Genomic DNA, 14,916 nt, shown 5'->3' with positions numbered 1-14,916 from the left:
GTATTTCTATTCAAGTTATTAAATGACTTTAGGTTTTGAAAGAATAGTAAATACACACACATATATATTATAATATAATATATATATACTGTATATATGTGTGTGTGTGCGCGTGAGTGTATACGCGCGAAGAGAGAGAGAGAGAGAGAGAGAGAGAGAGAGAGAGAGAGAGAGAGAGAGAGAGAGAGAGAGAGAGAGATTATCAAGCAATGAGTTACTTACTGATCCTCCATGACGTCGTAGAAGTCCAAAGGAGGCGAGCCGGTATCTTTAGACATCTGTAGGAGAAAAAAAAAGGAAAACTTTTAACATAATTTTCATTTTATTTGAATCATCATTTCATAAAACAGATATTACACACATTTATGAGTGCCAACGACCAACGTTTCAGGAGACAAAGAGTTAAGAGAAAACAGAACAGAGTATAGAATTTGGGCCAAAGGTCAAGCCTTAGGACACATGCAACAGGAGGAAAACATCGCAGCTGCATTGTGAACCAATTGTTAGGAGAGGGTGAAAAGTAAGATGGAAGAAAGAGAATATGAACGGAGGTACAGTAAAAGGAACGAAAGGGATTGCAGCTAGGAGCTGAAAGTTAAGTTGAGTATACCTTAGTTTGACCAGACCAATGAGCTGATTAACAGCTCTCCTAGGGCTGGCCCGAAGGATTAGACTTATTTTACGTGGCTAAGAACCAATTGGTTACTTAGCAACGGGACCTGCAGCTTAGGACGCTTCAAAGAAACTTGAGCAATGCCTACAATGCACCGCATGAGGTGCACTGACGGCACCATCGCCCCGCACGTGAGAGAGTCAGAAGCCGGACTGGGAGTGGGCTAACAACCAGCTAATGATCCAGTACCGAAACTAAATTACGCAAAAAATTATTTTAGTAACTCAAAATTGACAAAGGAACCAGCGAAGTCAACTAGCGGCTTTGGTGGGGTTTGTGGGGGAGAGAATGGTGTATTTATATCCGCCAGGACACGTCAGTTGAAGAGGAACGCGTCAAAAATACAACAGATTTGATTCTATGAAAGGAATGGAATATAAAATTTAGGCCAAAGGCCAAGCGCTGAGACCTATGAGGTCATCCAGCGGTGACAGGGGAACCTGGGAGTAAAACAGGAGGAAAACCTCGCAGTTGCATTATGAAAACTATTGTCAGGAGAATTTGGAAAGTAAGATGGAACGAAGAGAATATTAACGGAGGTACAGTAAATGGATCGAAAGGGGTTGCAGCTAGGGGACGAAGGGACGCTGCAAAGAACCTTAAGTAATGGCTACAGTGCACCGTGTGAGGTGCACTGAAGGCACTGCCGTCCTACGGAGAATTTTGATGCTAGCAGAGACAAAAGGCGTCTTCAGCTAAAAGGAGCTTGTACGTTCTCCCAGAAAGGTCAGATTGGAATATTTATGTTTGCAAATACGCCATAACATTTCCTTTCCAAAACAGACACCTACAATCATAAATTTTCTGATTGTTTTCGTGTACAAAATCTTATAGATTCTGAATGTCTTGCTCCTGAATTATCAAGAATATTAATAAAATGACACACACACACACACACACACACACACACACACACACATATACATATATATATATATATATATATATATATATATATATATATATATATATATATATATATATATATATAATGTATGCATGTATGTTTGTATGTATGTGACAATACTCAATGCGGATGCTTACTGGTACAGAAAGCTAAATTTGTTACTAAATAACTCTATTACAGTATGGTGTATCCAGGATCACGCAGATGCTATTCATACATTAGAAGCGTCCTGTGCAATACATACAAAGACTACCCCTATATACGCACGCAATTACGTATCTAAACGCATGATACTCATACACCGTACTCTGCTTTGTTCATGAATATGTCCAAGATTTGTGGGCATAGTGGAATAACTATTACGAAATGATTTTCTGACTTACACCGTGGGCCAGTAGGGTGCGCCTCGCCTGGCCAGAACGCGGGTAACAAGTTGCAACAAGTTTTCGTCAGCGAACGTCCGCCACGTATCAGAATTGGGAGGAATACCTTATTTGGGGACCCCGTGACGTCACTGGGGAAAAAAACACGTATCAGACATCCATCGCGGTGAATCACCATAGACTGCAACCTGTTTGACGAATACGTGTTTGTTTGTTTGTTGTTTGACATGAGGGTGAATGTCATTTGAAAGAATATCAGAATTTCATCTTATTCCATCCATCTTATATATATATATATATATATATATATATATATATATATATATATATATATATATATATATATATATATATATATATATATATATATATATTACATAATGTGTGTGTGTGTGTGTGCAATGTGTACATAATAAATATATATATATATATATATATATATATATATATATATATATATATATATATATATATATATATATATATATATACTGTATAAGAGGGACGAAATAAGATGAAATTGTAATATTCTTTCGAATGACATTCACCCTCATTTCATACAACAAACAAACAAACACGTATTTATCAAACAGGTTGCAGTCAAAAACAGGTGCAGATGAATATGGTGATTCACTGCGATGGATGTCTGATACGTATTTTTTCCCCGATTCTGATACGTGGCGAACGTTCGCTCACGAGAACACGTTGCAACTTGTTACGCGTATTCTGGTCTGGCGAGGCGCACCTTACTGGCCAATGGTGTGAGGCAGAAAATCATTACGTAATAGTTATCCAAGTATGCCCACAAATCTTGATATATATATATATATATATATATATATATATATATATATATATATATATATATATATATATATATATATATATATATATATATAATATAGAAAAACGTTTTATGGACTGACGAAAGCTGAAAAGTTCGAAAACAAATATCTTTTAGTGCTTCCTTTTTATACTTGTTTTAGTAAGACCCCGAGACAAGCCAAGCCACAACGTTGTGTTTAAAACACTAGGAACTATTAGAAACTTGCTAGTTAGAAATTCACAGGGAAATGGAACAGGATGTATTTATAAGATTCCGTGTAGCTTTGTAATAAAACTTATGTAGGACAAACTGGGAAGACGCTGGTTGTTCGATTAAAACAACACAAATATAGTGTAAGAAATGGTAATATTTCAAATGTTTTATTTGTACACATGAATAATAGTAATCATAGTATTAATTGGACGGAATTAAAGGAAATTGTTTTGGAAAGATCTAGTGAAAAGAAATAACAGTGTTACTTGGCTTCGTGGGACGCACCAGAACGTTTCGGTCAAGCCCCAAATGGCGCAACACTCCAACTGCTCGGGTGGGATATTGCATCAGTTTTTAGTATGATGTAATGACTTGACAATATAATCACTACTGTATATATATATACATATATATATGTGTATATTTTATATGTGTGTGTTTGTTTGCATGCGTGTGCAAGTGATACCCAGGATATCGGCTGATGGAGTACAGTGTTTCTTTGTCGGGATACCTATACTTCAAGAGGAATGAGGAAAAAAAAAGACGTAATAAACGCTAGGAAGCAAGACACGCGAAGGAAGGGAGGACTAGGGGAAGGGGGAATGATGAGGACGACGGAGGCGACGCCATTGAGAACTGTAGGCAGACGGTCCGGCGACTCATTCATTCAGATAATTTTCATGTTTGTTAAAATCTCTCTCTCTCTTCATTAAACCTTCCTCTCTCTCTCTCTCCATTAAACCTTCCTCTCTCTCTCTCTTCATTAAACCTTCCTCTCTCTCTCTCTTCATTAAACCTTCCTCTCTCTCTCTCTCTTCATTAAACCTTCCTCTCTCTCTCTCTCTTCATTAAACCTTCGCCGATCGTATGGTTTCTTTTATGCCTCTCAGTGAACTAAGAAATGTTTTATTGGTCTTAATTACAGGACAATGAGAATAATAATAACAAAAATTACACCATCTCATTCCAAGCTCTATAGGTTTTGTTGAATTTTTTTCCTTTTTTTTCCCCTTTCGTACCAGACGCATTTCAGTGACTTTGGTGAAGCTTTGGGACTTTCGTAACCCCTTCATGATCCCACTCTATTTTCAATTTCGAAACAATGGTAACAAAATTGATAGTTTAATCATTATTAAGGCCAAGGATCGTTGAAGGATGTGACATATACCGAGATCAACGACGATAAATAATAATAATAATAATAATAATAATAATAATAATAATAATAATAATAATAATATAAGAAGGACGAAGACCCCTCTTTGAGGCAAGTTGTGTTGCACAAAATGGCTGCATTATGCGAATTGATTCTATACTGAGTTTTCTCAATTCTCATTATAATTCGCTTTTCCTACACATCATTATCAGTCAATAATTGGCCAACGTCCACATTTCGATGGATAAAACAGCACATTTCTTACAGCAGAAATTCTTTATTCAACTTTTTACAGAAGGTGACTGAAATCTTGGATGTAAATTCTTAGATTGTTCTGATGGTATTTTTTCCTGTCGTGTATATATATATATATATATATATATATATATATATATATATATATATATATATATATATATATATATATATATACACATTTTTTTCTGACTAATATTGATGTGCAGGAAAAGCGAATTATAAGAATTGAGAAAACTCATTATAAAATCAATTTGCACAATGCAGCCATTTTATTCAATAATAATAATAATAATAATAATAATAATAATAATAATAATAATAATAATAATAATAATAATAATAATATAATAATAATAATGGGAAATTGTACCCATAATCATAGGGACACTAGGCACCATCCCAAGATCCCTAAAAAGGAATCTGGAAAAACTAGATGCCGAAGTCGCTCCAGGACTCATGCAGAAAAGTGTGCTACTAGAAACAGCACACAGTGAGAAAAGTGATGTACTCCTAAGGAGGCAGGATGCAACCCGGAACCCCACGCTATAACCACCCAGTCGAATAGGATGACTGTGATAGAAAAAAAAAATTATAATAATAATGATAACCTAATATGAAGAAGAAGAAGAAGAATAAGAAGAAGAAGAATAATAATAATAAAAAGAAGAAGAAGAAGAAGAAGAATAAGAAGAAGAAGAAGAATAATAATAAAAAGAAGAAGAATAAGAAGGAGAATACTGCTCATGCAATATAGCCTACGTCGTCTTTCAACAGTCGACCAACTCCTCTGTAAGACCATTCCGATCGATGAATTGTCGAAGACAAAGTCAATACCGCTGACAATTTGCTCCTGAAGTAGTTGCGCTCATAAAACACTAACGCATACAATGGCAGCCATTGTAGGTCAAGGGCACAAAATCACTGAGCGTGTCATCTGACGGGGTTTCATTAGTGGAGAAGGCACGCCAACAATTTCAGTTAGATATTTATAAAACTCTACGGAACCTGAAACCACAGTTTTACTGTATGGAATGTAGAATTTAGGCCAAAGTACTGTACATACAGCGCTGAAACGGAAATTGACAGTAAAAAGATTCGAAAGGTGTAACAGGAGGAAAACCTCGCAGTTTCACTATGAGTCAATTGTTAGGAGAGGGTGGACAGCAAGATGCAAGAAAGAGAATATGAATAGAGGTACAGTAAAAGGATGAAAGAGATTGCAGCTAGGGGCTGAAGGGACGCTGCAAAGAACGTTAAGTAATGCCTATAATGCACCACGTGAGGTGTACTATAGGTGAAGTTCTTACCAAACGATAACATTAATAATGAAGTAAGTTCACACATACGAACACCCACTCGGAACATGGGCATCTATGCATGATGGTCTGCCCTCGTACCACGTTTGACAAAAGTACCTTGAACAGTCCTCGATGGCAGAGACGGTAGAGTTGTGGGCTAGCACTCGCTAGGCCCGAGTTAGAGTCTCCGGCCGGCTAATGAAGAATTAGAGCAATTTACTTCTGGTAATAGAAATTCATTTCTCGGTATAATGTGGTTCGGATTCCACAATAAGCTATAGGTCCCGTTGCTAAGTAACCAATTGGTTCTTAGCCACATAAAATAAGTCTAATCCTTCGGGCCAGCCCTAGGAGAGCTGTTAATCAGCTCAGTGGTCTGGTTAAACTAAGACATACTTAACTTTTGTACCGAGTTGCTGTGATGTGCGGAAGGACAGACAGGATAACAGCCACAGGGAAAAGCTAAACAGCTCGCCAGCTTCAGGAAAAGCTAAACAGCTCGCCAGCTTCAGGAAAAGCTAAACAGCTCGCCAGCTTCAGGAAAAGCTAAACAGTTCGCCAGCTTCGTTGGTGGGGAGGCCATTAGCACCGGAAATTCTAAAACCATTGTGAATGCCAGAATGTTATCTCTTTGCATAAGAATATTAGGAATGGGAATAGGAATATAGAATTTAGGCCAGAGACCAAGCGCTGGGACCTATGAGTCAGCTGTTAAGAGAGGGTGGAAAGTAAGATGGAAGAAAGAGAATATAAACGGAGGTACAGTAAACGGAATGAAAGAGGTTGCAGCTAGGGTCCGAAGGGACTGAAAAAAAATCTTAAGTAATGCTTACAGTGCAGCACGTGAGGTGCACTGATGGTACTACCCCCCTACGGAGATAAGAATATTGGGTAAAGAATTTCAAATGCCAGAAACTGCTATATAAGCACGTTGCCAAGGCCAGTGACAGTAGACTTTCCACCTACTTTTAAACAAAAGCAGAATGAAAAGCTTACTTTTGACCAAAAAAAACACTCGATTTCTTAGATTCATCGAAATGCAGTTCGAAAAATCCGCCAGTTCAAGTCGTAAGTATTTTACTCGAGCGAAAACCTTTTACGGGTATGATGACTTGCAAACCCTTGCTTGAACTGATGTAGGATTATCGAGTATATGAACGCATGCACGCATGCACTGTCATGTTGCCAAGAATGCAGGTGTAGTCACGACATGTGCATGGTTGGTGTATTGGCTCAAAGACAAAGATTACTTACCCATCTATCCAAACACACACAGACACGCACACACACACACACACACACACACACACACACACATATATATATATATATATATATATATATATATATATATATATATATATATATATATATATATATATATATATATATATATATGTGTGTGTGTGTGTGTGTGTGTGTATACAGAGAGAAAAAGACACACACACAAACATATATATATATATATATATATATATATATATATATATATATATATATATATATATATATATATATATATATATATATATATAAAAGTGTGTGTATACTTTGATCGTTATAGCATCTTTTCCCAGGAGCCACACCCTGTTAGAGAAAAGGCCTAATGCTGAGAAAATATATCTGTACGAGCAAGCTCATATCTGTTGACACACCTACTGATACGTTGCAGCAAAATATGGTATACAAAAGAACATCAAGGGCGAAAGAATGGACTACCATAATTAATTACATATTCACAAATACAAACAATAAACACATTATATATATATATATATATATATATATATATATATATATATATATATATATATATATATATATATATATATATATATAACATACATACATACAGTACACACATTAGCATTCATATAATAACTTCAAATCCAAACTATATAATATATATATATATATATATATATATATATATATATATATATATATATATATATATATATATATATATATATATATACAACATACATACAGCATACACACATATATATATATATATATATATATACATCCATAAATACATAGTGTACAATCTTCAGGTTTTATGTACGTCATGTTCAAGAAGTCAGTAAGTTTTAAAAGGCGAAGAAAAAAAAAATAATAATAATAATCAGCGGAGAATGATGTAAGCACAAAGTGCCTAAGGCGTTCGACCAAAACGTTTTGGGCCCCACACGACAAGTGTCCCCGATGCACCGTGTCACTGACAAATTCTCTTAGATGCAGTTATTTTGCCACCCTGTAATTCAGGTAGTTTTTTTTTAATTGGTCACGCTGTAATTCAGATGGTTCTTTTTTAATCACCCTGTAATTCAATTCATTTTTTTTAACCCTGTAATTCAGGTACAACTATTTTTGCCACCTTGTAATTCAGATAGTTTTTTATTGGTCACCCTGTAATTCTGGTACAGCTCTTTTCTCACCCTGTAATTCGTCCTCGTATAACAATTACGGGGGTTCTGTTTCGTGACGGGGCGTTCAACAACAACAATAACATTAATAACAGCTTCCCAGTGCTCTTGGGTCATATTTATTCCAAAGTAGTAGAACTAAACACAATCAAGATCAGTATTAATAATAATAGTATTACTATTATCTTTCCCATCATTACGACACCATATTTTATTACATTTATAATAGTAACTACTAGTTCACTAAATAAAAATAAATAGTGTTAGTACTGTTGCTATTGTCACTAATTCATATCATGTCTTCAAATCAAAACTAAAAATAACAACAACTAAAAAACAACCATAATATTAAAGCTAAGACAAAAACAACAGTAACTGCTTTAGTGGGAAATAAGATATATCATTACTATTATGATAACAATTCCTTTGAATTCAGAGTACCATCAACAGCAATAATAATAATAATAATAATAATAATAATAATAATAATAATAATAATAATAATAATAATAATACTGCATTTAAAAAATAAGTAATAAAAGAAACACCACATTAGGAATAAAAAAAAACATTAGTAACAATTATCATCTCATTTGCTTTATTTTAGCTCATGCCATATTTGTTAGTCAAATGTTCTGTTAAAAAAAAAAAAACTCCACAGAAAGAAGAAAAAAAGACAAGAGAAAACCAGCAACCTTATCAAATTACATTAAACAATAATTCACTTTACCTCCAACATCACTGTTTCTCCGCGAGTTTTGTCCATCACAATTGTTTTCTAGAAAAAGAGAATGGTTTGTGTTTGTATGATTATGGTAACGTTTAAGGGAATAAAAATTAGCGTAAATGTAACTCATTAAGCCTACAAATGAACTCATGTAGTTTGTGTCCAGTTTTGTGCTCTCGGCAATTCTGAAGAACACTTGGAATCCTAAATTCATCTCTGGAAATTTACTCCACTCCTCAAAATGCGCACAGGGTCAATTTGGGAAGATTTTTTTTTTTTATGGAATGTGAGCGTACATATATACAAATTTCCTTAAATTAATTGCCACCCAGAAAGCCAAATAATTATGGACCAGCGTATTAATGGCCCAAACACGTCTCGTTTTAACGCAGCACAGTAACTGTCATCAAATTTCACGAAGGTGTCCCTCAGTAAACCGCCCACCCCACGTAGTTACCTGACGACAGGTGGCCACTGCATTCCAAACCTGTCCCAAATATCTTTTCATCGACCCATCCTCCTCACCTTCCGTGCCAAGTTACAAACATGCACCAGAGGAGGCCGTAAGGCGTCCTGGAAAATTTCACGGAACCCTGCATCAGGACTTAGTCCGGGGGCGCATATTCCCCAACTGTATTATGGTTCGGCCAGACGAGTGGGCGCCTCGGTTTTTACTGCCTACGTTATCAAGTATTTTGGGCGTGGTAAACATATTGAGATTATTTTCAAGAAGATTCTATGGTTACATTTTAAGCTGTGGCGTCCCGCTTTTTTCAGGTTAGGTCCCGAACCATAATACAGTTGGAGAATATGCGTCCGTGGCGCCCGGTGAAAATCGATAACTGCACCTGCTGTTTCGTTTCCTTCGTCAGTCGAATGAGGCAATATGGGCAGGACATTTCGCCACCCCTTAGAAACTGATGCTGCAGGGATTATACGAATGACACTGACACCAAATAATGAGGGACTTGGGGGAAACTTTCAGAGGCTTTTTTCCACTTCTTACCTTTGGTGTCTCGCTCTCGCTCTCTCTCTCTCTCTCTCGACCTACGTCCACACGACACACGTTACCGTCCCCTACTGACAGTTCAGAGCTTTGAGAGTCGAGACCCCACCTACGGAAGGCGGCCATTTTGAGGCGTTCCACCAATCACGTTCCACCTCTTGTAATCCACTGGCCCCTCCCATCCTATGAAAACCCCTATGTGGAACGTAAACACATAAGGTCCATATAAAGAAAATAAGATGGCCGCGGACGATCGCCTGACCTCTCCGTCTGGTGAGGATATTTCAAGGCAAAACAAACAACAAACCCAAAACTATACAAATAATAAGCACACCTGGATACGCCACAGTGAATGAACAATACGTCATTTATATATATATATATATATATATATATATATATATATATATATATATATATATAATATATATATATATATATATATATATATATATATATATATATATATATAAATGACTTGTATTTTTCATATAATGTGTGTGTTATATGTATATATATATATATATATATATATATATATATATATATATATATATATATATATATATGTGTATATGTGTACTGTATATATATATATATATATATATATATATATATATATATATATATGTACACATGTGTGTGTATATGTATATAAATATATTATATATATATATATATATATATATACATACATATATATATATATATATATATATGCATATATATTATATTATATTATATATATATATACACATATATATGTACTGTGTGTATGTGTGTAGTTTATATATATACAGTATAATATATATATATATATATATATATATATATATATATATATATAATAAATTATATACATACATACATACGAATAAATATATATATGCATATACATATATATATATATATATATATATATATATATATATATATATATATATATATATATATATATATAAAAAAGCAAATTAATCATTGTTTTCTCATTTATTGCGTCTTTTCCTCATGGCAGGATGCGCAACTTCCGGTTTCAACAACATTTTTGTGATGAGGTTGTCTGCACTTATATGTTAAGGCGCCTGGTTATTCTTCTTTTTTTGTGGTTACCCATCCTTGTAGTAACCAGACACAACGTTGCTTCGCCGATCGTACTAAAAAGTGCAGCGACCCATATTTTATTGGTATAAAACAAGAAGGTAATCTTTGCCTTCTTTATTTTCTGAAGACACTACCTTGAAACGAATCCGCTCAAAGTTCTTTATAATGGCTGCTTCCAATACCATGCAACAAATAACCACTTAATATCACATTCACTACAAATGATAAGTCACCCTACCCTGGGCAGGAATCGAACCTATAAGCTGAATACACCCTTGTTCTAACCTCCCAAAAAAGGCACGGATTCGAATCCTGGTCAACGCAGGTGAACCTCCTCTCATATATCATTTACTTTCGGCATAAAATTGTCGCCAGGTGAAGTGAATTCCCTATAAATGGGTTATTCGCGACTTGCTATTTGACAGTAGTAAAATGACATGTGTAAAATATATCACAAGATTATCACACGTATGTATATATATATATATATATATATATATATATATATATATATATATATATATATATATATATATATATATATATATATATATATATATATATATATATATATATATATATATATATATATATATATTTATATATATTCACACATATATATGTATATATATACATGTATATATATACACATAATCACACAAACACATGTGTATATATATATATATATATATATATATATATATATATATATATATATATATATATATAAAAAATGGGTTATTCGTGACTTAATATTCGACAGTAGAAAAATTATATGTGTAAAATATATTACAAGATTATCATATACATATATATATATATATATATATATATATATAAATATATATATATATATATATATATATATATATATATGTATATATATAATATATATACACATATGTCTACACAAACACATATGTTTATATATGTATGTATATAATGTAGAATCTACTGGTCACTTTTTACCAGATACATATATAATTGTAATAACCACAATGCCTTCTTCATATTTCTTGCACTTGGATCTTAAGGCTTTGTAGTGACAAGCGTATCCAAAAAGCGCGAAGAATTCGAGATAGCTAAGAGGGCATTGTGACTTTTACAACTACACACACACACACACACACACAGACATTATTATTACACACACACACATATATATATATATATATATATATATATATATATATATATATATATATATATATATATATATATATATATATGTGTATGTATGTGTGTGTGTGTGTGTGTGTGTGTGTGTGTGTGTGTGTGTGTGTTGAGTTGCATGTGGTGAAAAACGAGACGACGATTTTAATGGAAACTAAAACTACTCAAAAGCCAGTCACTAAAATTTACCAAATAAAATTCATAGTATACTAATTTGACGTCATTTTTCATGCACACACATACATCAAATTCTGTTAGACCATTGGCCAGCATATTTTCTCCAAGAAAATGCTGAGTTAATACTAATGGAAAATAGAGTTAATACTAAACAGAAATATATGTATAAAAATGTAATTTAGAAAGGTTTATGCGTATATAGCATACGGATGAGGATTATGTCATGTATGAAACCTGCAGGCTTATAAATAAGTGCAGTCTGTAACCGTACATGTTGGAGGGAACGGCAAAATATACATACATACACACCCACTCACACACTTATACATACATACATATATAGGCCTATATATATGTGTGTGTATGTGTGTAATGGATGTATAAATGAGTGTTGGTTTATGAAGCACAGACGTACATACATAGCCGTTTGTGTGTGTATATATATAATATCAGTGTACGTATATGTGTGTGTTGGTGTATGATGCGGTATGAATGTTGCATTAAACTGTCCTCACATTTGTACCCAAAAAACATTCAATGAACATAAAATGTCCTCGTTTTGCTTTTCTCTGAAACCAGTCCTTTTAAGAGAAATAGGTTAAATACGTATATGAAATTATATGTATATACATGTGTCTATATATATATATATATATATATATATATAAAAATATATATATATATATATATATATATATATATATATATATATATATATATATATATATATATATATATATAATATTCTAACATGGAAGTCGAAGTATATGCAAGTGGCTATATACCTCAAACGCACTAAGACCTCACAAAAATTGCACTTTACCTGGAAACAATCTCCGGTCACTATCTGATCACAACACTTCACAAAGTTCACATAGAGGCAACATACCGTTAACGTTGAAAACAATAGTAATTATTACAGTAACCCACTTCCAAGTGCGCCATTTTCCTAATCCTACATTTCTTTAACTCAGGTCGTGCTCAAAATGTGTAACTGTAGTGATGTAAGCAGTCGTAAAACAAACACACACACATATACGTATAAACATATATATATATATATATATATATATATATATATATATATATATATATATATATATATATATATATATATATATATATATATATACTGTATATATATGGTTGTCAGTTACCGACAAGTATAAAAATAAAACATCAATACCAGCTCTGGCGTCAGTGTACACTTCGCGACCTCGCCAATTATTTTGTGTTACTCGTAATCAAATACTATATGTCATGCCAGTTGCGAATTATACGACAATTATGTAAATGTTAAAGTAATGACAAACTACTCACTATTGTTCAGTTCTGACGACACGGTCTTAAAAAGGGAATATATTGAGAGATGACAGAGTTTTAGCACCTCATGCAAAGCACAGTAAATCTCCCGCGAGACAGAGAGAGACCACGTCTATAACGCGTGAAACTTCATTCGTGACTGAGCCAGCAGCCCAACAACCTACCTAATCGCTGCCGATTGCAGCCCGAGACCCTGAGCTGGACTGCCAGACTAGCGAGAGGCTGCAAGCCGACCGCGGCTTAACTAAGCTACAACCCGAGATATAAACATTGCCGTAAAGCCCGCCCCCTTCGCGTTTGAGAAAGACGGTTGCCAATCGTTGAAAAAACTTAGTGGTTTAGCAACTTGCGCTAATCGACAGTCGGACATTCTTTCCTTATTCATTTTTATTTTTTCAACTCTTCTTCGACTATCGTTGCGTTATCTGAGCTGATTAAGACCAAGACCCGGATTAGAATCCAGGGCTTACAGTGAGAACTAGTTCCAGATCCTAAAAGAAAAGCACTAAGATTTATAGTTATGGATCCAGAACCGTTAGGATTTAGTTCTGGACGCTTGATATGGATTATTATCTGGATCTGAACCAGTACCTATATTAGGCATATTTCCAGATCCAAAACCTAGAACCGGCTTAAGAGGTGGATTCGAAGATAAATAGGTATGAATGTATGCTGGCTGTTGTTACCACCTCAGTGATCACAAGTGCAGAATGTGGATCTTGTTAATAGTTCATCATAACTGATGAAATTGATCTGCAAAGTCGTTGATGATGATAATAATAATGTTAACAGTCATCATGTCTCGTGTAGTAAATAGAAGACTGATGATGAAATTGAAAGACAATTGCGTTTTGTTATTTTAATTGCGGAAATATATAAAATTACAGTATAATTATTTCAACAAGTTTACTGAATATATATATATATATATATATATATATATATATATATATATATATATATATATATATATATATATATATATATATATATATATTATATATATATGCAAATTATATATTCTTTATATATATGTTTAATTCTATGGCTTTTTGATTGTTGATCAGCCTCTTATTAATATGACAATATTTTCTGAATCTACGTTCTTCCAAATTCAGTTGATGGACAAAAAAAAGGAAGATTAACTCTCTGTTCCATTTACTATAAACACAACACCACAGCTGTTCCGTCACTCGTCGTGACCTCTTCAAACTGTATAATCTGGACCTAGCGTCTTGTTGTTTTGTTAGTGTGAGGACGGATATG

The 14,916-nt window shown here is 33.7% G+C and overlaps 1 protein-coding gene across 7 annotated transcripts in view; it reads right to left on the bottom strand.

The window, feature by feature from the left end:
* The window catches only part of LOC136849713 (uncharacterized), a 35,566-nt gene that overhangs the window by 4,965 nt on the left and 15,685 nt on the right, over positions 1-14,916 (bottom strand). For 2 of the 7 annotated variants that reach the window (XM_067123086.1, XM_067123085.1), the window contains exons 3-4: positions 8,874-8,921; positions 223-278 (exon numbers count right to left, since the gene is read on the bottom strand). In XM_067123086.1, the coding sequence (XP_066979187.1) occupies positions 223-278; positions 8,874-8,909 (92 nt within the window). In that variant the 5' untranslated portion in view covers positions 8,910-8,921. The other 5 variants (XM_067123083.1, XM_067123084.1, XM_067123081.1 and 2 more) reach the window with 5 other exon arrangements.

Source organism: Macrobrachium rosenbergii, chromosome 21 (genome assembly GCF_040412425.1).
Source record: "Macrobrachium rosenbergii isolate ZJJX-2024 chromosome 21, ASM4041242v1, whole genome shotgun sequence".
NCBI lineage: Eukaryota > Metazoa > Arthropoda > Malacostraca > Decapoda > Palaemonidae > Macrobrachium > Macrobrachium rosenbergii.
The sequence above is the reverse complement of the archived record's forward strand: the minus strand, read 5'-3'. Positions and strand labels throughout refer to the sequence as shown.